The sequence below is a fragment of the Temnothorax nylanderi genome, unplaced genomic scaffold (genome assembly GCF_030848795.1).
Source record: "Temnothorax nylanderi isolate EJ_2023f unplaced genomic scaffold, tnyl_v1.0 TNYL_tig0380_pilon, whole genome shotgun sequence".
Lineage (NCBI taxonomy): Eukaryota > Metazoa > Arthropoda > Insecta > Hymenoptera > Formicidae > Temnothorax > Temnothorax nylanderi.
In genome coordinates, this window is record NW_027249442.1 from 99,728 (window position 1) to 123,802 (window position 24,075).

Here is a 24,075-nt window from a genome sequence, read left to right on the forward strand (position 1 = left end):
TATTTTTTATTTATAAATTGTTTTATGTTTTCAACAAATTTAATAAATGGATAGATTTTATTATTTACCATCTATACTACGCTTTTTATAACTTTTGAAAAGAAATACTTATAAATATTCATTATAGATTTACTCAAATATAGATTAAGAAAATCTATTTTAGATTAAATAGTCCAAATTAATTTTTCGAGATATTTACGTTTTCCTATTATTATCTGCAAAGGATGTAGTTAATTACCTGTATTAATTACTAGACCGGAAATTAATATCTCTGACGAACGATCCGCCAAGAAGCTATTCTTCATCAACCCACTTAAAATACGATATTATAATTAACCTTTTATTGATGCGCAACAAAATTAAGGCATTGGCGAAAATAACATTTTATTGCCAAGCTCGAAGAGATACTTATTGTTTCCTGCAATGTTGAATGAACCCATCGGCACGGTAGAGCAATGTTGTTCTTCGCCATCTCTTCGGCATTTTCCTTTTTTCTTTTGTAGTGATATAAAAAGTTAGCGGCTGATGAAAAGCGCAATCCTATAAAAAAAAATTTAAAAAAAGCTAAATCTTTGAGAAGCTCAATCTGCACCACTCTCTTTGCTCGAAATAAATTCACTAAACACATGTCGCATGTCACCATATCTGCCCCTATTCATATCCGTGTATGTGTATGAGGATACACGTGTGTACAATTAATTAAATGGTAAGCTGGTGATAAACGTTAGATACGATCCTCATCGACGCTCCTTTATATTTAAATGAGTCGTTATGCGCATACAAATGAAACGCTCACTAGCAGTACGTGGCGCGTACATCGCGGATAAATTAAACTGCGAGACCGGAATCTTCGCACACGAGACAATAAGCCATCAGTTCATCTAATTTTCCGGTATGTCGTGACTTCGCAAATGTTAGGCGTATCAGTCGCACCATGCTTTTATTTATTTTTCCGGAAGGCAGTCATTAGATAATAAAACCGATGAATGACGCTCACATTTTCGTTCGAAACTACAATCAACTGCAGAACGATCATTAATCTTTTTGTTTCTCATACTGTTAGTAAATTGATTTTTCACTTATCTTCGAAAAATTCTTCGTAAAGCGAAATAAATTTTCCTGAGAAAAATTCTCACGGAATAATTTTTCTATGTATAAAGACTATAAAGAATTTTTCGAGAAATTAATTTATATTATCACCTGTGTAATTTAATATATATATATATATATTTTATCATCGTTTACACGTGTCAGTTCTGGAGAAGGCAATAGCACATAAATTAAATTATTTATGCCTTACCTAAAGTTATAAATTCCTAATCTTCGTAGGGGTAAATTGGCTTTGCCGGTTGACATTTTTACCATTCATTTTTGAAGAACCATGTTCCATTCCTCCATCGAGTCGGATGTACCCAACGTGACCGGATGTTGCAGAAATAGCGCGAAAAAGCATCGCGAGAACGTTCACACACGTTAGGGATTATCCTGAAACGAGAAGATCGGGAAAACGTGTCGAGAAAATGTCACGCACGATAATGCATCATAATCTGTCGCGCGACAATCTTATCACGCGTTTATAAATCTATATATTATCCCGCATCATCATAATGCAGTCTCTTTTTACACCTACGTCAGCATCGACCGAATTACTGTAATACTCGGTAATTGACGCATGCGGCGTTTTAGCTGGAATATTTGAAAGTGCGTCTAAGGATCAATACTTTTTTTTTTAATAAATAGGATTCTGAGGATCGCGTGCTATATCAAAGTCGACCGTGTCGTGAAAATTAATAATATATATCTTCATACGACTGTGTATATAAAGTAGCGATTGCTATATACATATATGGGACACGTGTCAACGAAAAGTTTTCGGAGATCAGAAATGTTGTAAATACTATACTACATTGACAAAAAAAAGATAGACTTTATTAGTCGTTATGGAAAAAATTTGCTCGTTCTCTCGCATGAAAATATCCTTGTAATGTAGAATGTATTTTTTATATTTTCATGTATCCCATATCTTTATATATTCCATTCATATTTTATAATTTTATATGTCATATGTAAGGCCAATCAAGATGATTATCATAACAGTGTTGTAAATGTAATACTGTAATACTAACAATTTTTATAATAATTAATGCTATAAAATGAAATTACATCGAAATTACTGAAAAGCTTCCGACGAAATCTTATTATTTTGCCAACTTTAAATTACGTCCGTAGTATGTATTTATCAAATAAGAATTTATAATAATTCAGCTATTTTTATTATTATTATCATTATCATTATCTATCAGAGTCTTCGCCATATTATTTATTTTACCTTATTACTTTTTTTTACTCTGTAAGTATTATTTTGGTACATGCTGATTGTGTCTTTATATTTGATCAAGCAAATCGGCTCATTGTCTTTATGGCAATAATTTCGCGTTTTGTAAATTCTGCTATTAACCTTCCAGCGAGCGTGTGAGGTGTATTTTACACCCCAGGTTTTTTTTCCTAACGAGTGTTCTAGATTTATTTCGATACAGAACCGATTATTATCGAAAAAACATTAAAATTAAAAAGTTTCAACTTGTTTTAATATATATTTTAAGATATGTGCAACAATGAACAATATTAAACAGAAAACAAAAAATATTAATTGGTTTAATATTTATAGCATAAAAAATGTGAGGTGTAATTTACACCCTACGCACGCTTTTACGTTTCAAATTTTCACGCGTTCACTAGAGGGTTAAATAAAAAATTTCTAATTATTCTCGTTTTGGATTTCGAAATTATGAGATTGATGAGATTGAGATAATATTGATTTTTTACTTGGAAAAGATCTAATGGCGTGTTATGCAGATCGTGAAAAAGAGAGCATCTCGATATAGCGCACATTATATATAATAAAAAATATATATGTATTTATGCATACATGTACATATGCACGGATATATGTGCACATAAACGCATATATATTATACAATTATACATGTATAATGTGCGCCAACGGGACGCTCTTGCGAAAAATACATTGGTCTCGCAAGGAGTAGGGGTTTGAGAGGACACACGCGGACGCTCTGCGACAAGGGGTTTGAACTGTGGGGTGGCAACTCCGTGATCGGGTGGAGAGGCGCAAGGTATAAAATCGGACGTCGGGTAACAGGAGGCATTCAGTGTCGGTGCGATTCTAAGCTTCACACATCATCGCTACTTAGAATTTCGATCACCGGGAGTCATAGAAATGCAGGACAACCGGTTTTTTATCTTCGTGATCCTTCTGGCATTTTCTACGTCGCTAAATCGTAAGTCAATATCGCGAATTTTGCAATTAACTTAAAAAAAATATTTCCTCTTTCGACCTTTAGTCATTAACGTTTGGCCCCATTAAGTCGTACATTTTAATAGAAGAATCTGGAGAAACATTGTTTTTTATATCAAAATTTTCAAACTTGATTTTTTTTAAATTAAAGATACTGAATCTTTATATAATACAACTTTTTGAATATTAGCTAATTACTTTTATAAGTTACATAATTAAAAGTTAAAGCGTCTTGATAAATTAAGATCAGCTTAAATTAACCGACAAAATCGATTCACCTGGTCCGGATACTAAACTCGGATTTTAACTCGAACCTTAATTCAAAATAGCTAAATATATAGAAATATATAGAAATTGTAGAAACAGTCGATTCAGTGTCAAATTGTCATTAAAAATGATTGATATCATAGAAATTGTAAATGAAAAAAAAATGAGCGACAGCAGAAAACTTCTGATCTAATATTAAAAGTCACAGTTTTTATTCTCTTGCGAATAATATGTTAGATAATTCATTCTCATTGAGGCCAAACAGCAACTTGGACGCAGCAGTTCCCAACGCGAAGTAAAAATGAAATAGGACGGGGAATTAAAGTGCAAAAAAGCCGTAGCGCCGAAAAAAAAGTATTATACTGAATTCCCGCAGGAAATCGTTAAGCGCCACGAGTGCGAGTGTAGATTAAATTGTTAGGGATTATGATGTCCGACTTTTGATGGAAAAACGTCGACGACGTCCTATTTATTTTGCAGTTGCCAAATGCTCGATCGGCCAGCACTACGAATCCACCAGAGGCAAGAAACTCGCATGAGTGTCGCATACTTTCATAATTTTGTGGCATTTTTTCTGATATAAGTTTTTATGACTAGTTTTTCTTATTGTTTTATACATAAATATTAAACACACACATACACACAAACGTTCTAACTACTGTCACAATCAAAAGGATGTTCTCTTACTCTTTTAAATTTTCTTTTAATGTATTTCAGATGTCTTTTAACTTCTTGTGACGCTTGAACGTGTTACTGATTGTGACATTAAATTTTTTTTAAATTATAAATACTTAGTAATTATATCTTTATTCAAATATATTTATATTTAAATTATTAAATTTTTATTTGAACTTTTAATAAAGAATATAAATATTTGTTTTCTTTAATATTGTCATTTACACTTCCAATAATTTTTAATATATTTCACACATTTATAATATTTTTTATCCTTTATGTAAAATATTATTCTTAAATGCTTTTTAGTGAGAAGCACATATATGTATAATAGCACACGCACAAAATATTTCGCTTTAATTATTGTATAAATCGATTGTGAAAATAATTTATTCGGTAAAATAATAATTCTGCAATGTCTTCTTTTTTTATACCTTTACACATTATTGTATTATTTGCGTAATGAGAAAGTGATTAGATGCATTAAACTTGGATAATTGATTGTTAGCACAGAAAGAAGAAAAGATTGTTATATACTTTTCGAAGAAAATACAGCAAAATAATTTCGAACGATTGATGTTCTAATCGGTCAGTCTCGCTTTACATTTCAGAGGGCCAGAAATTGAAAATCAACGATAGACGATCTGCCGGATTGGTGGCGTATCCGAGAATTGGCCGAAATTCGGAAATACCGAGCTTTCCTAAAACGGAGCGTACTTTCGGAATAATACATAAGCCCAGAGTCGGACGATCTGATGAATCGAGCTTGGGCAATTTGAATCGATTTCACGATTTACCGGCCGACGCTGACATCGAGTTCTACATTGCACGCGACATGGAGCCCGAAGTTCTCTTAAATCTTGATTACGAAGGTGTGGGGAGCTTTATAAGAAAATTTCAAAATATTACAAAGTATATTGAACCTTTAAGAATTATTTCATATGAAGATTATCGGGAAGAAATAATATCTTATAAACGAGAATTACTAGAATTTATAGGAATAACTTTAATAATATTATTAACAACGAATTTTTTTTAAGTAAATTGGAAGCTTGACGATATTGCCGCAAAATATATTTTAACATGCAAACGTCGGATGCACCGATGTTACCGTAGAATAAACGTTTAACGCATTTCACGTCAGATCAATATCCGCGCGATGCCGTTATTAATTAAAACGGCTTTTACCGGATTGAATAATATTTATGGAAAAATACGAGCGCGAACGTATACATATGTACGAAACAATGCAGCATTATGTGGCATGCGATTGCAGTTTTTAATGAGTTGATTTGAACGAGACGCTTGCGGCGGACGATCCCGCCTCAGGATCTCGTTTATCGCTTTTTAAATAAAGCGCATGCAACGAAACATATATAGACATAATTTTTGTCAAATGGGAATTCATTTGTTAACTCCTTTATGCAGACTATGCGGAGAGACCGATGGCATTTAAACATGCTGATAAAATTCAGAAAGACGGCTCCTGGTTAATGCCCGATCACGTACACGGATACAAGGATCTTCGTTTCGCACAAAAAATCGACGAGCCTCGATCGTACTACTCTATTTTACGAGGTATGAATGAAAGGATCCTATTTCCATTTACCCTTCATTACGAAAGTGTTAATTAAACCATTGATTCAAGTTAGACCGTGATTTATTAACGTAATTTTTGCTATTTAAAATTTATGAAAATAATCAATTGTTCCTTAAATTGGACTTTGTTAAAATTGAAATTTTGAAATTTTTATCTCTCAACCCTATATATGCATTGTTTAAAAGACTAACAGTACGTTCGCAATAATGAACACATCTTTAAATGTTACAGACGGTATTGATCACATTATTATCGCTAAATTAAATATATTCTCTAGGAATACTCGGGACACGTCGCTATGTCGAATAGATATCGACTGTCACATGCACGACGTCATGTTCGTTCTTTGACATTATGCGAATTGCTTTTTCCATAAAGAAACGCGTCTCGTGTGAGCGTCACTGCTTCATTAATCCTTAAGTGCGAGAAATTTTAGACGGTCCACGTGCGATTTTTCCGCTCTCTGTCACGTGATTGATCTCTTTTCAGGTTCTCGAAATAGTCAAGGTCAAGGAGGGTACACTCCGAGACTGGGTCGCGATAATGAGCACGACGCTGCGAGTTTCCTGTAACTTGCCCCATCTCTCTGATCACGATTCGCGCCTCGCGGATTTGACGGACGTTGACTCGAAAGGCAATGGAAGGAACTTTTACTGTCAAATACGTCAGGAACGTAACGTGCGGTGCTTCTGATTGTTTTTCCCCTATTTGCATAGGCGACCCACCTTATCCTTGCACTTTGTACGCAAGTTATGCAACACAATACATAATCTACACTTAAATACTGCAGTTTATAATCTTACATGCAATCCTCTCGCCTTGTATCGTCACGAAATAGCAATTCTCGGAGTTGCCTGAAGCCCTGGCGAAGCGGCTCGATCTTGATGTGACTCGGCATGCTATTCTACCCAGATTTCTATCCCGAGATACTCAATTTAATGTTCGTTTTTATATGAAAATAATGGAGAGTGGAAATAAAAGTTTGATTCACATCACGCTGAGATAATTGATCTGTTTTGTACATATTTTTTTAGAAACTCAATTAAAAATGGTGTGTTTTGATTTCTCATGATTACTTGATTACATATAACAATTTAAAATTTACAAATAGATTCTACTGCTAATGGTAATTGAAATTTGGTACAATACTTTTAATACATAATAAAAACCGTAGCCAATTATATATATATATATTACAGGTAAAGTCTTATAGGAAAAAAACAATCCTCATAGTTTCGTTTTATTGTTAGCGTATAAATTGGGTACAGAAAAACAATACCATATTGTTCCAATTTTCAATACTTGCGTTGATTTTTCCTTTGAAAAAATGCGATTTACACGCCGATGAACATAATACGGTACCATACATCATTTTCGCACACGGAGTGCACAACGAACGTAATAAGACACAATACACAACAGTAACTCGATGTATGTAAAATTCAATGATTTTATTAATTGACAAAGTGTTTATAATGAATATTTCCGTGTATAACGCGCCGGCATGTGCGCGCGCGCGATTTTACAACGTCCAGGTCGCGCGGTGTACACGAATGTGTGTGTATGTGTGTGTGTGTGTGTGTGTGTGTGATGTAATAACAAATATGTACACACGTAGAGAATATGTAACAAACTAGTGATACACTTTGGAGAATGAATGGAAGGGGAAGATAATGGAGACGCGGCCGATTCGCTCGCGCTAATCGAAGGTCCATTCGTCTTGAAGAAGTAGTTGTGAAATATATATACAAACAGTCTCGCCTCGCTTCGCGGGGAAGGGGTTATTGTTAGCAGACTAGAAGAGACTTAGATCCTAAGAGGTTTTCTCATCATGCATCCCGTCAATCATTCACACGCATTCATTGTGGGGCGCAAGCGGCCGCGGGCAGCTGGCCGGACAAGCGGGCAAGGCAGGCAGACAAGCATAGACAGACAGATATTCGATAGGTCGGACAATCGTGGCCGATATCAGCCCCTCGATCGAACGCTCCGTATACTAATCTCGGTGACACGCCGACCGCGACACGGTGTGATATCGATTTTCTCTCTCGGCGCTTTCTCCGCATTCGCGCTGCATGGGAAGAACCATGTCGACTGCACCCGCGGGAGATGTCTAATCACGACTACATTCTCTCGTCGCTTTCCCAAGAGGGTGTCCGGCTACCCGCTGATAACTACCTACGCATGCGATCTGCGAAGTGGCCAACCAAAAATGAGTGCTTTCCATTCAGTAATAGAAATCAATTAACAAGACTTCGTCCGACCTGTCATTTTTGCTTCCCATTTAGTCTATGTCACGAATCGACTCGCACTAATTCTGTTGATAGCGAAGGTGAAGGAAAGGGAAAAAGAGACCTAAACTATAAAAGTAAGAAATCTTTCTACCTTTCATGTAAACAACTACGAGATGAGGAAAAAGTACAGAATCTGAAAATAATATTGTCGTCGCAATCGTTATCACGATTATATTCCGACAATTTGTCAATAATCATGTTATTAGCAAATAATCTTCACTTATCTGTTTAAAAAATCTAAAAATTTGTTAAATTACAAAAAACAAAATAAATATTATATATGTTTCGAGTATAATTAAATCGAGTGTATATAAATAAATTTAAAATACCATTGGAATTATAAAGCAATTTGCCATTATATCGTTATTATAAAATTTAATTAATTTTCTGCATTTTAAGAGTTGCTCGAAACATTATACATATTGTGTATACAAGTGCACTAATTTCCGCGCGTGATAACTTTTTCCATTTATCGTATTTATGCTAATTTAAGTCGAGACAAGTAGACTATAAATTATGTGAATGGAAAACACCCATTGTACATCGACATATGTTGACCATTTCCTGGAAATTGTTTACATATTTCTTGTGTCAATGTATAATGAAATACTCGAGAAAAGTTACTTAGAGATATGCTATACTCATTATATTTTCCTAAACGCAGTACGGAAATCCAGAAGGTGATGAAAAAATATCAAAGACACTTTTACGATGTCTTTTAAATATTCAAGTTATATCTGTATTTGATCATTACTCAGATGTTTGATTGAGTTTGATATCGTCTTTTATATAATTTATATAACAAATAGAGATTAGATGCATAAAAAGTGACACAATTAATATTCGACATTTAACGATAAAACTTTTAATTGCTAAAAGATTATGTAACTTATCTTTATAAATAAATGATATTTCGAAATTTTGATTTGATATAAATGGCAGTCTCTAGAGTTGCGATCAATATTTGACGCTGCAAAATCTTTAATGTCCACTTTAATGATCCAGCGAATGCATAACGCCGGGATCAAAAGTCCTCAATCAATGTGATTCTAATTTGATGTCACTGTTAAATTTGCGACACGTGAATGACATTGGACATATTTTTGAAACTCCACCGAGGAGCGTATACGGATCACTCGTTCGAAGCGATTCGCGTGCATTCTCGAGGAGTCGATCGGTGAGCGATATTCCTGACGCGGTTAATATTACCGCGCGCTAATTGTTGTTATCCAATAATACCCGGCCGATAATGGATATTATATTGCTCCGCAGTATGTTGGGATAACGCCATTAGCGGAATATTATCGATTACGAAATCAGTATTGCGCGACAATACGGATCGGCGTGGGAGAAAGGTTGCTGCTTTAGAGGGAAACGAACTCGTGCGGCGGCTGAATAATCCGCGGCGGTGGCGGCGGCGACAGCCGCAGGTCCAGGTCCAGATCCGTCATGTCCGTCAGCGAGAACGCGGAACTGCCGTTTGCCGTGATGCGCGGCCCCATATTGTCGTAAGGCGAGCCGACGGCGACCTCGGCGGAGCGTAAGGCTCGGCGCGGCAGCGTGGCGAAGCTAGAAACGTTGATCGCCGCTGACGACAAGGCCGCGGTCTTGCTGCTGGCCGACATGGTGGCCGTGGTGCCGCTAACCGCGTGGACGGGGATATCGAGGAGGTCCGGGTAGCAGCGCTCCGATGACGCATCCTGCGGCAGCGACACGGAGATGAAGATGTTGCCGAAGATCCCGGCCGGCAGGACACCGGTGGTAAATTCCGGCGGTGGGGGCGGAAATACACCGGCGGCGGCCGCGCACGGGACCGCGCGAATGGCGTTCACCGAGCTGTCCGCGGGTCGCAATCGTTCGACGGTGACCGCGGCCGCGGCCATCGGGTCGCAAATGGAGCCGCGCTCCGCCAGCTCGAGGTCACCGGTGCTGCACGCCTCGCCGAGGCTGTCGTGATTGCTGCCGCGGTCGTTGCTGTTGCCGGGCGTCGTGGTGGTCACGGACAGATCCAGCAGCTTCTTCTCCTGGTCGCCAAAACTGCCGCTGCTCTGCAGCTTCACTTTCTCGCGTTTGCTCTGCCGTCGACTTCCGCCGCACAAACAAAGAACCAGCAGTATGGCCGAGATGGAAGCACACGCGGCGGCCGCGCCGCCTCCGGCCAGACTCACCCAGAGCAGCCAGTTGTCGCTCTGGGAGAGAGTCGGGGCCGTGTAGACGCGAGGTATCGCCACGTTGACCGTGTCTCGCGCGAGACCGGCGATATTCTTCGCAAAGCAGGCGTATTCGCCGGCGTCGCTGTCGCTGGCATTGTAAACGGTCAGATTGCTCCATCGGTCCGCGACTGTTCTGGACGCAGACTTGTCGTTGGAAGGTATCGCGACCTCGGACGTTGTGTAAACAACGAAAGTCCCCATGTAAGGTTGATCAGTCGATTTCGTAGCATTGACCGGTCCGCCGTTTAGTTGCCACCAAACTTCTGGCTCGGGATCGCCGCTCGTTCGACACGCCAGACTGAGATTACCATTGGTCTCCTCCTGTATGCTGCTCGCCAGAACGAATACTTTTGGCTCGCAGGCGAATTCCGTAGCTTTCACGTCCTCCCACCTGCGGCCTTGCAGTCTTGATGGATTTGAACAGATCTGCGGCGCGGAGTAGAGCTTGCTGGGTGCGTCGGGGATAAGCCAGGTGCGAAAATCTCGCAGTCTGCAATCGCATCTCCATTGATTGCCATCCAGCGTTAAGGTTTTCAACCGAGACAAGCCGGATATCACCGAGGCTTCCAAATACTCTAGTTTGTTAGTGTCCAACTTTAAGAATTCCAAACCGGCTAGCTGGGCGAAAGCCTGTCCGTGTACCTCGGTTAAAGAGCACCGCTGCAGCTCCAGATTCCGCAGATGTTGCAGCATAGGAAACTGTAGATTACGCAAAGTACCGAGCGGATTCCCGCTAAGTATAAGAACGCGCAGGCGCTCGTTCCCGAGGAATGTATTCGGCTCCAGGACCGTTACGTGATTGTCCGACAGATCGATCTCGATGAGTATCCTCATGTCTTTGAAAGAGTCCGCGTGGATACTGTGGATGCCGGCGTTACGCAGAAACACCCGCTGCAGATTCACCAGGCCGGCTAGCTTGAATATCTCCGCCTGCAGAGCGGGTATCCTGTTGCCGGATAGGTCGAGCACTTGCATGTCCGGGTCGAGGGATGCCGGCAGCGACGTCAGGCCGGCGTCCGGGCACAGAGCGGACTTCTTTCCGGAGGTCCACTTGCATCGGCACACCGCGGGACAGTCGGTCCAGTCCGGGAAGGCGGCCGCCCGTGACAGCAAGGCGAAACACCCCGTTAAAAGGAAGAGGGCGAGTAGTATGCGCCCTCCTAGAGGGTGAGGCCTTGTCACTAACATAACACCGTCCTTTTATCGGTGTCTACCCGATATCTGCTGATCCCGTCCGATCCTCTTCTCGCCTCGAGGCGAGAACAGGCAGCTGGCTCCACCGCAACAGAGCGACGACGACGACGATGACGATGACGACGACACTTCTTCGTTTCACTGACGACCTGCGAAACAAAGACTTCGTATCAGCGTACTGCTTCGTGATCGATTATTTGTATACCCGATACTTTGTGGTTGTCGCGACATCTCATCAAAGATTCGCGCTCGAATTTATCGTCGTTGATCACCGTTAGACGAGTTTGAACGAAAGAAGGAGGCGAGTGCGAACTGCTATCACTACCGGAAAATAGGAATTTAATATAGGCGGAAGAATAGAACGTCGGCGTACAAAAGATGTCGCGCATAAAAGGAGAAATATTACATTGCTGGAATAACAGATAGCTCGCGACAGATTAGAGAAGAATCGTTTCGAGCCGGGAAAGAGCTAATACGAAACGATCGTTCATCACGGCCCTCGATTCCTAGCGAATCTGTAATTTCATATCCGAGACAAATTTTATATACAAGAGTTTAATATTTTTGCACGAAAGTTCGTAGCTGTTTAAAACGGATGATTCCGGAATGTATGGAAACGTCGGGCAATGTCGCGCAAGTGGAACAAAAAAGAGAAAACAGAATTACGGGCATAAAGTTTCTCAGTCTTACTGGAGGGTCTCGTTTCTGGCCGTCTAAGCGTGCCGTCCGCGACACCGAATGAGGCCGTCATGCTCGCGTGGACGCTTCCATTGTTTCCCTCAGGAGTATTCATTTCGCAGACCAGTTCGCCGGGTTCCGTCGCACCAGCAGCATTGTCAGCGAATTCTCAGATCTCATCCTGATTAAGTGAGCGCCATAAGCGCGCGCGCGGTTCTTAAGCCAGCCAGCCAGCCAGCCACTCTCCTTTATAACTGCCGCCGCGACTTAATCTGGAAGAAGATTATACGAGTCTTATATAAATCCTATTTTTAACGTTATCGCCGGAATCGGTGGAACACTTACTCGCGTGGGGAGGTACACCGGGACGAGTCTCCCGCGACGATCGCACGACGCTGTTTATTTAATATGCCGCTCACATAAGCGGAGTTGAAATCAGAAAGAGAGCGCGCGTGACAAGCTATCGATTATGCGAGCGATATGAATTTTAAATCCCGCCTCGGTGCTCCTCTCTATGCGGTCAGCATATTAATCAACGACGGGAATATGCCTGTCTCGCCATATTAATTGCTGAATCCGCTAACGGGGCTACTAACAACCCTCTCTCCCCCCCTTCACCCCGTCCACCTCTCCGTCGGCGCGCGTCGTAATCCACACCAGGCGGCTTACTACACTTATCATAAATTAATCGCGAAGAAGCGTCCGTAGTATCACGATTGGCCCTTTCATGGAACACGAGCCTGCAGCCTAGTTACGGCGAAAGAGTAAGTCGGTGTCACCTTTCCGCTGGCTTTCGCAGGCGCGGAATATGACACGGCTGCGGCGTAATTGAGTTGGGCGAAAGTTTCCCGTCGAATTGGCGGCGGGCAGTGGCGGTATAGTTTCAGTTTACCAGAGTCCATCTAGCTCGTAAAGATCGTCACGGCGCGAATTAAGCGACGTCGATCGCGATTGCCGAGCTTCGGGCCGATCAACTGGGGGGGAGGGGGTGGACTGATCCCCCCTCGGCCCCCTCCTCCGCCTGTCCCCCTTTCTCCCACGGTGTCGGCCCGATCTTCGGCTGACCTGACGAACGCGATGTCGGTCGGCCATCAACCGCAGGCCCTCATCAGTTTACCTCAGGCACGTAAACTCGCCTCGTGAAACGCGAATTAGCGCATGTAACAGGGCGAAAAAGATTCCCGCGGACGCGTTTAACCAATCACGGGACCGCTTACAGCCTCCCACCGACCTTAAAGACGAGCGTACACTGTGTTCTCACACCCTCGAAATTCCATCGACTCCATGTCGCGCAGCCGTTCTTATTCCCGCAGCTTTCCGCTTCTCGGTCCAGCGATTTCTCGTAAACTTCGCCGATTGACGACGAACGCCGCGATCGCGCGCCGAGAGATCAATCGGGAACGACGAGCGATCTTCGCGGACGCGACTGTCCTCGGCGTCGGAACTCCCGTGGGAGACGGAGGAGCGAACGCTCTATCGCTTCTTTCCTCCTCCGAAACAAATGGCGATGCGTTCCGACGTCGCTGCACGCACTCGACGACGTTTCTCCTCACCACGCGCGTATCCTCCGCCGTGAACTTCTCCGTATTCGCTCTCACGGGAGGGCATCCCCCACCTGCGCCACGAGGTCGTCGACTGACATCGATGTCCTCCAACGCGCTTTCCTCTCTTCGCTCCGATCAATTAATCTCCGTGCCGGCGGAGCCGCGGCGACAACGGGCGTCCGCACAAGTCGCTCTGATCAAATTCGATCTCTGCCGAGGGACTGCGCGAGGGACGTGACAGAGATCGCGCGGAGATCGCTCCATCATCGGAGCACCTCATCATCCCTCGGCATCCGGGAGGGAACGGAGTCTTGGGTCTGCTCGAGAGACACTTCGGGCGACACCGATCGGACGATCGCGAGAAGCGCGGCCGGCACCCAAATCCAGGCCGGGTGCCCTGATCCCGGTTCGATCACTCGCTTTCCCCGTCTTTCGACGATCAGCCGCGGAGAGCCGCAGATTTGCCGCAGCGGCCACCGACACGACGGATCTGTATCCGCGTACCCGTCCCTCTCTCGCGCACGCGGCGCCCTCTCCTCTGCGCCCTCCGTTCTCCACCCTCCACCCCTGCGTTCACCCTTTTCCCCTCCACGAACCTTCCCACTTTGCGTCCCTCTCTCTCTCTCTCTCTCTCTCTCTCTCTCTCTCTCTCTCTCTCTCTCTCTCTCTCTCTCTCTCTCTCTCTCTTTCTCTCTCTCTCTTGCCCTCTCAGTGCACCCCCGTTGTGTGCCATTCACCCTTTCCGGTTTCCTAGTCGCATAACCGTTTGCGGGCAGCACCGTCGAATTTTGGGTAGCGGTTCAATGATAGTAATATCCTCCCTCCCCTATATTCAAGCCCCTTCCAACTTGCCCCTTCAACATTCTTTGAGACCCTTCATTGCGCCTTGATCTCACGCGAGGGCAAGGATTCCGCCAAGATTACTTCACGTACCTCAGCGGAATCGGTCGCAGTAAGGACGACAGAGGCGATGGAGGCGCGACAGCGCGGAATCCGCTGGAAACTGATAATGGTCTGACTGGTGCAGGCGCAGCTACTTCGTTCAAGGGAGAGATCGATTTTCCCTTCGGAACCGCCGCGACATTAAGGCTACGTTTTGAACGTCGAGCTAGGATTAACCGGGTTCTGCCCGCGGATTCTGCGTTATCGACTAGGCGCACTCACGAGTTCAGGTCCCTGCAAACTTTGACTTCGGTCTGACCTATCAGTAGCATCACTACTTTGCGGATAGCTTCGTAGTTATCAACAATATCGAAACTAGATAAATAGACAGCTATTGTTTAGGTAACAAAATCCATGAGAGGAGTAAGGAGAGTCGATGATGGCAGAATAGGAAATGGACTAGTTAGGAGGTGATAGAGGAACTCAATCGCGCTAGTCAAAGTGCGACTTGTTCCGCGCTTCCGAGCTTCTATTACAAAACATTTCCAGGATATCGATGAATAGCCATTGTTTTTAGACAACAGATTTAGCGCGCGGCGCGCGATGAGGATGAAAAGAATCGATTCCTTCACAGAATAAGAACGGCTAATTGGTTGGTGAAGAAAGAATCAAGCAAAGGCGCCGGGAAACATCTCGTTTTCTGCATTTTTTTCAAGCTTTTATTACAAGAATATAGTATAAACTTTTGCTCGCGATAGCGCTCTCCGTTGCGCGTGAATTTTTATACATATAATTGCATCTCTCAACTCCTCGCGCAGGCCACGATAGTCATAGCTTTTTTTCGATAGTTTACCGATATATATATAATAATAGATCTTACGATTAGCTTATCTCGTCTAACTTGTGATCTATAGGTATATTTGGTTTTTCTTCTTCTGATTTAACTGGAAACATACTTGGCAATTCACGTCTAATAAGTACAACGAAGCATTTTTTTTTTAATCTCGACCTCAACTGTGGCGTCGTCGGTCTTCTTCGCGCATTCTATCTGCTGTAAATTTTTTTTTGTGACCCGGCGTCACCCGCCTGTAATTGATATGTCAATTTTTTTCCTTACAGCGAAGTTCCAGCTCGTTCCGGGGAGAAGCGTAGTTACTGCGAATGTCGATTTCACGGCAGTGCTGGGTATTATTTCCAGCTATTGGCTGAAAAGGCAGATAATAAGATTTTAATGCAATCAGAGAAAAAATGTGCTTTTTTATAAGTTGTGCCAGTTCCTAAGCAAAAAGATTATATTGATAATCCAGTAAAATTTTTCATAATTAAAGATAAAAAAAATTGTGGGCGATTTTTAAAAATTTTGCGACGATTGGAATGTGGTATATAGATATTAACTCTATTATTTATGTCTGTCTAAGAGTCTGCGATTAATTTTGTTTAATACCTTTGTAATATATGTCCCTGTTCATCGTCGGACAATTCTTCGGACCCTAAACACATGGTATAAAAATTAGCGCGATTATTCTTCTAATAGAGAAGATACATGTTGTGCTATTATGACGCACCTGAACATTGAAATCAATGTTTGTCCGAACGGGACGATGATGAAGGGGTTGTGGTGGTCTAAAGTTATTCGCAAGTGGTGCATTTGGCTGCTTTTCGTCCCCTTGCATTAATTGTCTCAGAGCGTGCAGCTGTAATAATTATGAAAATGCAAGAATTATAAAATAAAACGTAATATAAATAACAGAGTTTAATATTTTCGTTATTGTTTTTTTTACAGTGGATTTGGGGTATAAAATGAGCAAAGAGAAAAAAATACTGTTAAATAATTTAAAATAATATTTTGAAATAAATAAAATATAATTTTATTTATATAAAAAAATTGTATTTAACTATACATTTGTTTTTTTTTTGTATTTATGATCACAAGTAAGCTTGGCCATCATATAAATATTATGCTTAAAAGATAAAAATAAAAATTACCTTAATCCAAATCAATATTCGTTAGTGAATAACATGGTATGAGGTGCAAGTGATTTTATTGCCTCGCCGAATGCGATCAATATCAATAATAGCAATATTTGCAAGTCTGATGGGACAGCTAATTTAAATACATGATCGATCAACACAAATATTATTATATGACTGGAAAGTTGCTCAAGTTATACAACATAAACAAACATTTACCGTTTACCACGCGAAGCTATTTTTATAAGATCTCTCATAAAACTCAATTCTATTAATAAAGTCACCTACTTTATTAACTTGAGAAAAACAAGTAGCAACTCGATGAATTAATTATGTATTCGCCAATATGCATATTTTATGCATTATTAAAACAAGATTATCGCAAATAATTAGATTTTATACATTTCCATTATTGTTATGACATAAATGATTCATTCATTATTCTTAAAGTCAAAATGTCTCTCCTTCAATTTTACGCTTGACAGAACAAACGAGTAAATATAAAATACAGCTTTTTTCTTAGAGATTCCCGTAAAACCCGTCGAGTGTGATTTATGATAGCATTGCTCCAAGATACGAGCTTAGTAAGTGCCTCATTTCCACCCTTATTTCGCAACTTACTTCAGCTACTCGCGAAGCACGGCGTTCCTCCGATGTTTCAAAGACTCTGTCCTTCTTAATGATCGGAATTGCATAATTGAGTGGGGGGGGGGGGGGCCGCCGTACTTCACGTCGCGCGCGCGAACGCGCTCGAGTGCGGGAGGGGCGGGGGGAGGAAGGCGTGTGGATGCATTTTATATAAAAGCCGGCAACGGCGATACTTGCCTGCTGCTTGGTGATATATATAGGCTTGTTGAGGATGATCCATGTGGTGGTCTCGTGACACGCCGGCATCGTGGTGGAGCCGTCGTACGTCATGTAATGCTTCGTGTCCGGCAGAAGTTCGCGCACCCCGAAACGTTTAATTTCCATGGCCTGCCCTGTGCAATTCATACGATCGATAACGTCAACTCGGTTCACGTACACGTATGCATACACGTGCGATGTTGTACGCGTGTTATACTGCCCGATTGCCGCCCGACGCCCGCGGTACACACAGCTGATACGTATATTGTTACGTATATCGCTAAAGTTATCGCGCATACCGCTCGATCGTATTTGCATACGTCAAGGAACACTCGCGCTCCCTTAAAGAATGATGGTAATTATCGATTTATCTTCCCTCGAAAAAGTTGGCGACAATACCTCGCGCGAAGTTTTTAGAAAGTTATAACGCATGCCGCCATCAAACTTTCGAAGGTACATCAATCTTGCAACTTTTTCATTCAAATTGTATTTTTATATCAAGACATAAATTTTTTAAGAAGAAAGAAGAAGCAAGGACACACACGCATACATATGTGTGCGTGTGTGTGTGTGTTTCAGTCTTTATTAATTATTAATTTGCGGAGAATAATTCCTCGTTAAAATGTTATTTAAATTAAATACATCGCTGTTCGGTATCAGTGCGAAAAATGATATTTTATAAATATATTCGTCCGTCGTTATGAAAGGAAATATAATCCCGCGTTAATTCATTCGATATGCTAATCTTGACTGATATGGGAACTCTCTGAGAATTTTTAAACTCGCGCGGCTAAAATTCGCCAGCTAAAACTAGATTATCGTTTTCGCTAAATTGATCGCTACTCCCCCGCGTCGCACTGTTACCCCAGAATTCGTTACGTTATCGAATCTCTCACCTCCGTATTTGATTTTATCCAGCTGCTGCGTGAACGTTCTCAGCTCCGGGTTCGAGAGGTCGCCCAACTGAAAAAAAAAAAAAAAATCGAGACGGCCTCTATGACGTGTCGCTCATTCCGATCTTTATTCGACGTGTGATAAGGGCATCTACGGGAGAGATTGGGCATGTACCTGCAAAAGGAGCGATACCGCCACGATTCCCTGCGCCTTGTGCAGGGCGTCCGAAAAGTTGTTGTAGAGCTGCGAGTTGAAGCCGAATATCTGAAGCTGCGAGAACAAAAGGGGCTTTGAAACGTATTTAGAGACTTAAGATTAAAGAACTTTCTTGTCTTTTCAACAAAACAGTACTATCCTTTTACTTAACGCATCAATGAGAATGTAATTTGGATTAAATTCCTGATTTTCTACAAACAAAAGCTTTGAAGTTGGAAACTGAAAAGATCGCGAGGAATGTCGGTACTTTTTTTAAAAATATTTTGTTTAGGTTTGTTGTCTCCATTCGTTTCCGTACCTCGGCGGGAAATGCGTGTCCGTCGACGGTGTGCTCGCTGCCGATGCGATCGTCCGCGCCGAAGTGCAAATGAATCTCGTGAAACTGATAACGATAACTGAGCGGACCGCCGGAAATGTTGACGGGATGGCGGGTGTCGTTCTCCACGGCGAATACGACGCTGTGGCCGGTGTTCGCCAGTACGCCGTTGATTCTGTGCTTGTCGAGATGAAGCGGTTGTAAATTCGGGTCGAAAAGCAGTTGGGTAGGCTCGAGATTGACCGGTGATTGTCTTCGACCTTTGTTACAGAGCCACCATTCCGGGTTGATGAGACCCCAGAAGGCAGGACCTTTGCGATTGAGGGATTTTTTAAGGAGATATATTTAAAATAACAGAGGGAATATTGTCGACAAAAAAAAAACGACGTCGAGAGAGAAATTTAAGAACAACCGGATTCGGATGGCTTACCGGAGATGCCGTCGTACGTCCACCATTCCTCCCAGCTAACGGGTGTCGATTCTGCAAATGTTTTGTTATTAACGAGCGATATAATCTCCATGAGAAATCCGATAATACAGCATAACTTTATGAGAGCTGCACAAATGCATTGTATCGTGCCGAGGGAAGGGACAAAGAACTCTTTGTGCAAATCGAATCGCATTAAGTAAATATGTCGGACTTCATAATCGCTTCTAATAGCACGGACATTACTCATTCATCGAAATATGATCCAATTCCATGAAGCGATAAGTTTTTAATCGCTCGAATTTCTTACTGCGAACATTTAATAATAATGGCGTAAAATTTAATTAGGTGCATATGAATGTAACAGAATTAAAATACAATATCAGCTAAATTAAATAACATTTTATACATCGGATTTTATACACATTTGTTTTATTTTAATATACTGTTTCAGATAAAAAGAGAAGATATTTTTACGGCAGGCATTAAAAATAATATTGTGAAAAGTCGATATAGGATTGTGAAACTTTCAAGATTTTTTTATATTTTGGGGTAAGATTACGTGTTGAAAAATATTAGAGAGCGCATAGCAGCGCTGGACATACGAACCTTTTATCAAAATGACAACAAACACTCCCCAGACACCCAGGAAGACGGAACTGAAGGGGGCCATTCCTAGCGCTGCGCGGTCTTCGTCAATTGAACATCATTCGGCTCGTTTCTGCGACACGGAGAAAAGGAGAACCAGTTGATTCACTGGCTAGGCACGAAAGTGCTCGCGTGTCGCGCACCCTCTCACGTGCCTCTCCGAGGCCCGCGGAGGTCGCGACTTTCGCCCTCTCGGGTAACTTCAACAGCCTGCGAACCACCCACGAGAGACCCCGACGAACCCGGTAACTTTCGAGGGAGAGAAACTTGACGATCCACGATAACGTAATTGATCCGTCAACTGCGTCGCCCCCTCCCCTCGCTCTCCAAAAAAGGAAGAAAAAAAGAAGAAGAAAATCCGCGAACTGCCGTCGTCGGGTTCTAATCTATAATCGCTCGGCGTCACGCAACGCGACAACTCCGTCGCCGACGAACATCGACATCGAATTTGCATCTCCGACGCTCGTTCCGCACGAGAGGGTTATCGCGCGGCACGATAACACTCGCCGGGCGATCGTCGTTCGTGCGAATTCTCGCGTATCGGCGTGCCGTTACAACGAGTTCGAAACCAGATCGGTCATCCGTTGTCTTCAGTAAGGGAAAAGCTCTTTCTCTCTTTTTCTCTTTCTTGCAATGCTAATCGCGATATTCTCGTGGAACGCGAGCGACAAAGAAAGTACCGAGTGAGGCGCAAGTCCGAGCAAATGCGAGCAAGAAAGAAGAGACAAAATCCGCAGTCATCGTTGTCCGGCGTCGTTTAAACGGGGGCGGGGTTCTCTTCTCGTTCGATCCCCCACTCTGGTCCATTCTGGAGTCCACTCCACCCCGGGTTCCTCCACGGCACTCGAGCCGGTGTATTCTTAGGTCAGGGAAAACTCGAGTGCGCGGCTCGCTTCGATCGATCGATCGGATCTCCACACGTCCGTTCACGCGAAGAAGAAAAAAAAGAGAAGAAAAAGAAGAGTCCTGCCGGAGAGAAAGAGAGAGATAGACAGGGGAAAAGAGAGAGAAAGAGAGAGTACGTGCTCTCCGTGCGCTCGTGAATTTCAAAGGGTGGCCACTCTTCGTCGTCGCCGCGTCAGCCGCGCTACTTTCTCTCTTTTTCTCTCTTCTTCCCTATCTCATCTCCTTCTATCCCTCCCTCCATATCTCTCTCTCTCTCTCTCTCTCTCTCTCTCTCTCTCTCTCTCTCTCTCTCGCCTTGACTTCGCCGATGTGTCTTCGAGATAGATACTTTTATCGCGCATCGAAACTCGCCGCTGAAATATCTCAAGCCTTCGCGCCCATCGATCGTGCTTCGCACGTAGCCACTTCATCCTGCTTTAGTCGCCTATCGACCGATACAAACGGACTTTCTCCCAAAACGCCAGAAGTTTGTGCTCACTGTTGAATTCTCATGGTTCTCGTCGGGAGTAAATTCAGGAGACACGAGTGCAACGAGAAAATAGCAGCCGTTCGTTTACACCAATTGGATTAGTTAAAATTATAATTAACAATAAACTGATCCTTTTGCTCGGTTAAAAATATTGTATAATATCCTATCTATATTATGGTATATTATAATCATCCATGATATAAATAGAGAAAGGGAATTAAACTAGTCTGGGTTAAAAGCAATCCTTGCATCGATAAAACCGGCTCTCTCTAATCACCGCCATTATTTGACGCTCTTTTTTATCTCAACGGCCGATCATTTAAATTTTTAAAGTGATACGCTTTAAAACTGGCAATTTGATATTATGACACAATGTTATGACATTTTTCAAATGTCATAGCATCATGTCATTTGATGCTATGACATTTTTTTAAATTTGTTATCATCATATTTATTTCTATCAGATAAATAATTCAGAATTTAGAGAAATGTCAGTAACATTTGGAAAAGTAGATTTTTTGGTTACAACTTAGTTTTTTCTAAAACATTGTATATATTATACGACTGATACTAATAATAAAATACAAAATTGATTACTCAAATTTTGACGAAAATGCAATTTTACAAAACCTATCTATATCATTTTCGGCAGTAACTATTGAAAACAATGACAATTATACTTATCATTACATTGTATAATTAATTTTGTGTGTAAACCTTTTATTTTGAAAATCAATTATAGATGTATAATTTCTTTGTAAGATATCACGTTCATAATCAGAAAAATATTATGCTATGATATCATTTAATCTAATTTGGTCAATTTAATTATTCACTTTACTCGTGCATAAAGAATATCCAATTATCGCTCTATCGTTCGAATTAATTAAACGACACTTGTTACGCATTCAGCCTCGTTGGATTTTATTCGGTGACTCGAAAGGGATCAACTCGATATTTCGTGAAGGTCCGACGGACCTACGGGGAAACGACGCGCGTAGAGGAATCTTGATCGATTTACCGTATTAACCAGAGCGCAAGCATTCGTCTCTTGTTGCTTCGGCGTTTCCAGGCCGAGCGAATAGCCAAACTCAAATTGTTATCACCGCTAATCGATTAATCGAACGACGGTACCCACCGCGCCGGCGAGCTTCTCCATCCTGAGCAACAAACATTCCATCCGCGCGTTCCGAATCCCAGACAACACGGTGGTAATCTCGACGACGTGGGTGTCTCGTTCGCACAGAGAGAAGAGCGTGGCAGCAACGGTCCTACCTTTCTCACCGGGGATATCGATCGTCTCTCTCTCTTTCTCTCTCTCTCTCGCACACATCTCTCGATCGGTTTCCGCTTCGATTGCTTCCCTCTCGTAAATCGCAATTCCTTCATACCTTAATCGGCTTCTGCTTTATACACGCTGTATTCTCGCACACCGCGTTCCCCCCCCCCCCCACACGTCTCTCTCTATTTCCCATTTCCTCGTACCCCCGTTTCTACTTGATGACTTCTACTTATACCTTCATGCTTCAATTGCCCGTTATCTCATACCTGGATCATTTTGCCTTCTCATATCGCCTCCGCGACGCCGTGCACAGTCACGCGACCAAGACACATCCTGACGTTATCCTGTCAACGGTAACTAAAACCGTCTTCAACACATTTGACACGGAAGCGAGCTACGGCTACTGATCGAGGATGATTGAGAGGTAGAGGGAAAGAGAGAAAGAGAAAGAGAGAGATAGAGGAAGAGGAAGATAGAGAAAGAGAGTAGGTACACGCAGGTGCGACGGGGGCAGGAGCGCGCGCGAATCGATCGCAGGGTCCGCGACGCGAAACGCCGCGACGCGGCGACGAACGAACGGTGCGGCCGAAAATTCGCGTGACGAGAACGCGAAATGGGGAACGCGCGCGGCGTCTCCCCTGCGGAAATCAATAAGCGGCGATCGCGGGAGCGATGTTTCCCCGTGGCCGTCCTGACGCTTCCCGGTCTCGGTCGTCGACGAGTCGATCTCGCGCGCGCGAAGCCGGCGAGAGAAACTCTAGGTATCCCCTGGAGAAAGAAAGAGAGAGAGAGAAAGAGCGAGCCCCCCCTGTGTTACGGTACGCCTCTTGTTTCCCCCTTAAGGCCGCTAGGGGATACTGACCGTGGACGACGAAAAGGACGTCTTCCTTTCCTCCTCCTCCTCCTTCTCCGCCGGCGCACCACTTCTTCCACCGATTTTGCCGTCGACCGCGGCCACGACGACGCGCGCCACGCAGGCCGGTGTCCCCTACGAGGACGATGCCGCCGGAGGACGATGCCGCCGTGCGCGTCGCGGCAGGTTCGCGGCGCCCGGCGTCCGAGAACTTCCCGCGCGGATACTCCCTTGTCCTTTTATTCCCTCGATATTCTCACCGCTTCCTCCGTTATTCCTCCACTTCCACCTGTTCTGATTTCTTTTTTCCCCGATCACGGAATAATTTCGTTATAAAAGCGCACGGCGGCGAAGGAACGACGAAGGAGGAACGACTGCCCTACGAGGCGACTGTATACGTCCCTCCTCGCGCGCGCGTCCACACCCCCCGCACCCCTTCTCTCGCGCAATCCTTTTCTCTTTCCCGCGCACGCTGGCGATCCTCGGCGGTCTCTCTTTCACCCCCAACGGGTATCGTGGCGCACGCGCCAGGTGTGTCCTTCCTCTCTGCCTTCCGCGTGCGCGTACTCTCCGTCCTCTCTCTG

At 43.0% G+C, this 24,075-nt stretch overlaps 3 protein-coding genes across 6 annotated transcripts; 1 reads left to right on the forward strand and 2 right to left on the reverse strand.

The window, feature by feature from the left end:
* The first annotated feature begins 3,095 nt into the window (after positions 1-3,095).
* LOC139782005 (CAPA peptides) lies at positions 3,096-6,853 on the forward strand. Of its 3 annotated transcripts, XM_071720903.1 has the most exons (5): positions 3,096-3,299; positions 4,064-4,105; positions 4,870-5,130; positions 5,687-5,836; positions 6,348-6,853. In XM_071720903.1, exons 1-5 carry the CDS (start codon positions 3,239-3,241, stop codon positions 6,428-6,430), a joined length of 597 nt encoding a protein of 198 aa, XP_071577004.1. In that variant the 5' UTR covers positions 3,096-3,238; the 3' UTR covers positions 6,431-6,853. The 3 variants fall into 3 exon arrangements, with proteins under 3 accessions (XP_071577004.1, XP_071577005.1, XP_071577006.1); XM_071720904.1 differs by lacking the exon at positions 4,064-4,105 and having other exon boundaries at positions 3,097-3,299; positions 4,852-5,130; XM_071720905.1 differs by lacking the exon at positions 4,064-4,105 and having other exon boundaries at positions 3,103-3,299.
* Positions 6,854-7,082: 229 nt separating this feature from the next.
* On the reverse strand, positions 7,083-14,356 carry LOC139782001 (leucine-rich repeat and fibronectin type-III domain-containing protein 3). Its single transcript, XM_071720895.1, has 3 exons — positions 12,583-14,356; positions 12,250-12,509; positions 7,083-11,708 (listed from the first exon to the last, which is right to left on the reverse strand). Exon 3 carries the CDS (start codon positions 11,551-11,553, stop codon positions 9,517-9,519), a length of 2,037 nt encoding a protein of 678 aa, XP_071576996.1. The 5' UTR covers positions 11,554-11,708; positions 12,250-12,509; positions 12,583-14,356; the 3' UTR covers positions 7,083-9,516.
* Positions 14,357-15,356: 1,000 nt separating this feature from the next.
* On the reverse strand, positions 15,357-23,867 carry Carpb (Carbonic anhydrase-related protein B). Of its 2 annotated transcripts, none has more exons than XM_071720901.1 (10): positions 23,501-23,867; positions 19,943-20,054; positions 19,337-19,387; positions 18,889-19,217; positions 18,549-18,644; positions 18,377-18,443; positions 17,460-17,614; positions 16,229-16,357; positions 16,108-16,153; positions 15,357-15,868 (listed from the first exon to the last, which is right to left on the reverse strand). In XM_071720901.1, exons 2-10 carry the CDS (start codon positions 20,004-20,006, stop codon positions 15,852-15,854), a joined length of 954 nt encoding a protein of 317 aa, XP_071577002.1. In that variant the 5' UTR covers positions 20,007-20,054; positions 23,501-23,867; the 3' UTR covers positions 15,357-15,851. The 2 variants fall into 2 exon arrangements, with proteins under 2 accessions (XP_071577002.1, XP_071577003.1); XM_071720902.1 differs by lacking the exon at positions 23,501-23,867 and adding an exon at positions 22,905-23,445.
* Positions 23,868-24,075: the final 208 nt, after the last annotated feature.

Bases quoted from the DNA above. Each gene is read 5' to 3' on its own strand.
- LOC139782005 (XM_071720903.1), top strand. From the start codon at position 3,239: ATGCAGGACAACCGGTTTTTTATCTTCGTGATCCTTCTGGCATTTTCT. The intron at 4,106-4,869 runs GCAAGAAACTCG...TTTACATTTCAG, and splicing joins GCACTACGAATCCACCAGAG to AGGGCCAGAAATTGAAAATC. The intron at 5,131-5,686 runs GTGTGGGGAGCT...TCCTTTATGCAG, and splicing joins CTTAAATCTTGATTACGAAG to ACTATGCGGAGAGACCGATG.
- LOC139782001 (XM_071720895.1), bottom strand. From the start codon at position 11,553: ATGTTAGTGACAAGGCCTCACCCTCTAGGAGGGCGCATACTACTCGCC.
- Carpb (XM_071720901.1), bottom strand. From the start codon at position 20,006: ATGGCCCCCTTCAGTTCCGTCTTCCTGGGTGTCTGGGGAGTGTTTGTT. The intron at 18,645-18,888 runs GTACGGAAACGA...TTGTTCTCGCAG, and splicing joins GACACGCATTTCCCGCCGAG to CTTCAGATATTCGGCTTCAA. The intron at 18,444-18,548 runs GTACATGCCCAA...TTTTTTTTTCAG, and splicing joins CGGTATCGCTCCTTTTGCAG to TTGGGCGACCTCTCGAACCC.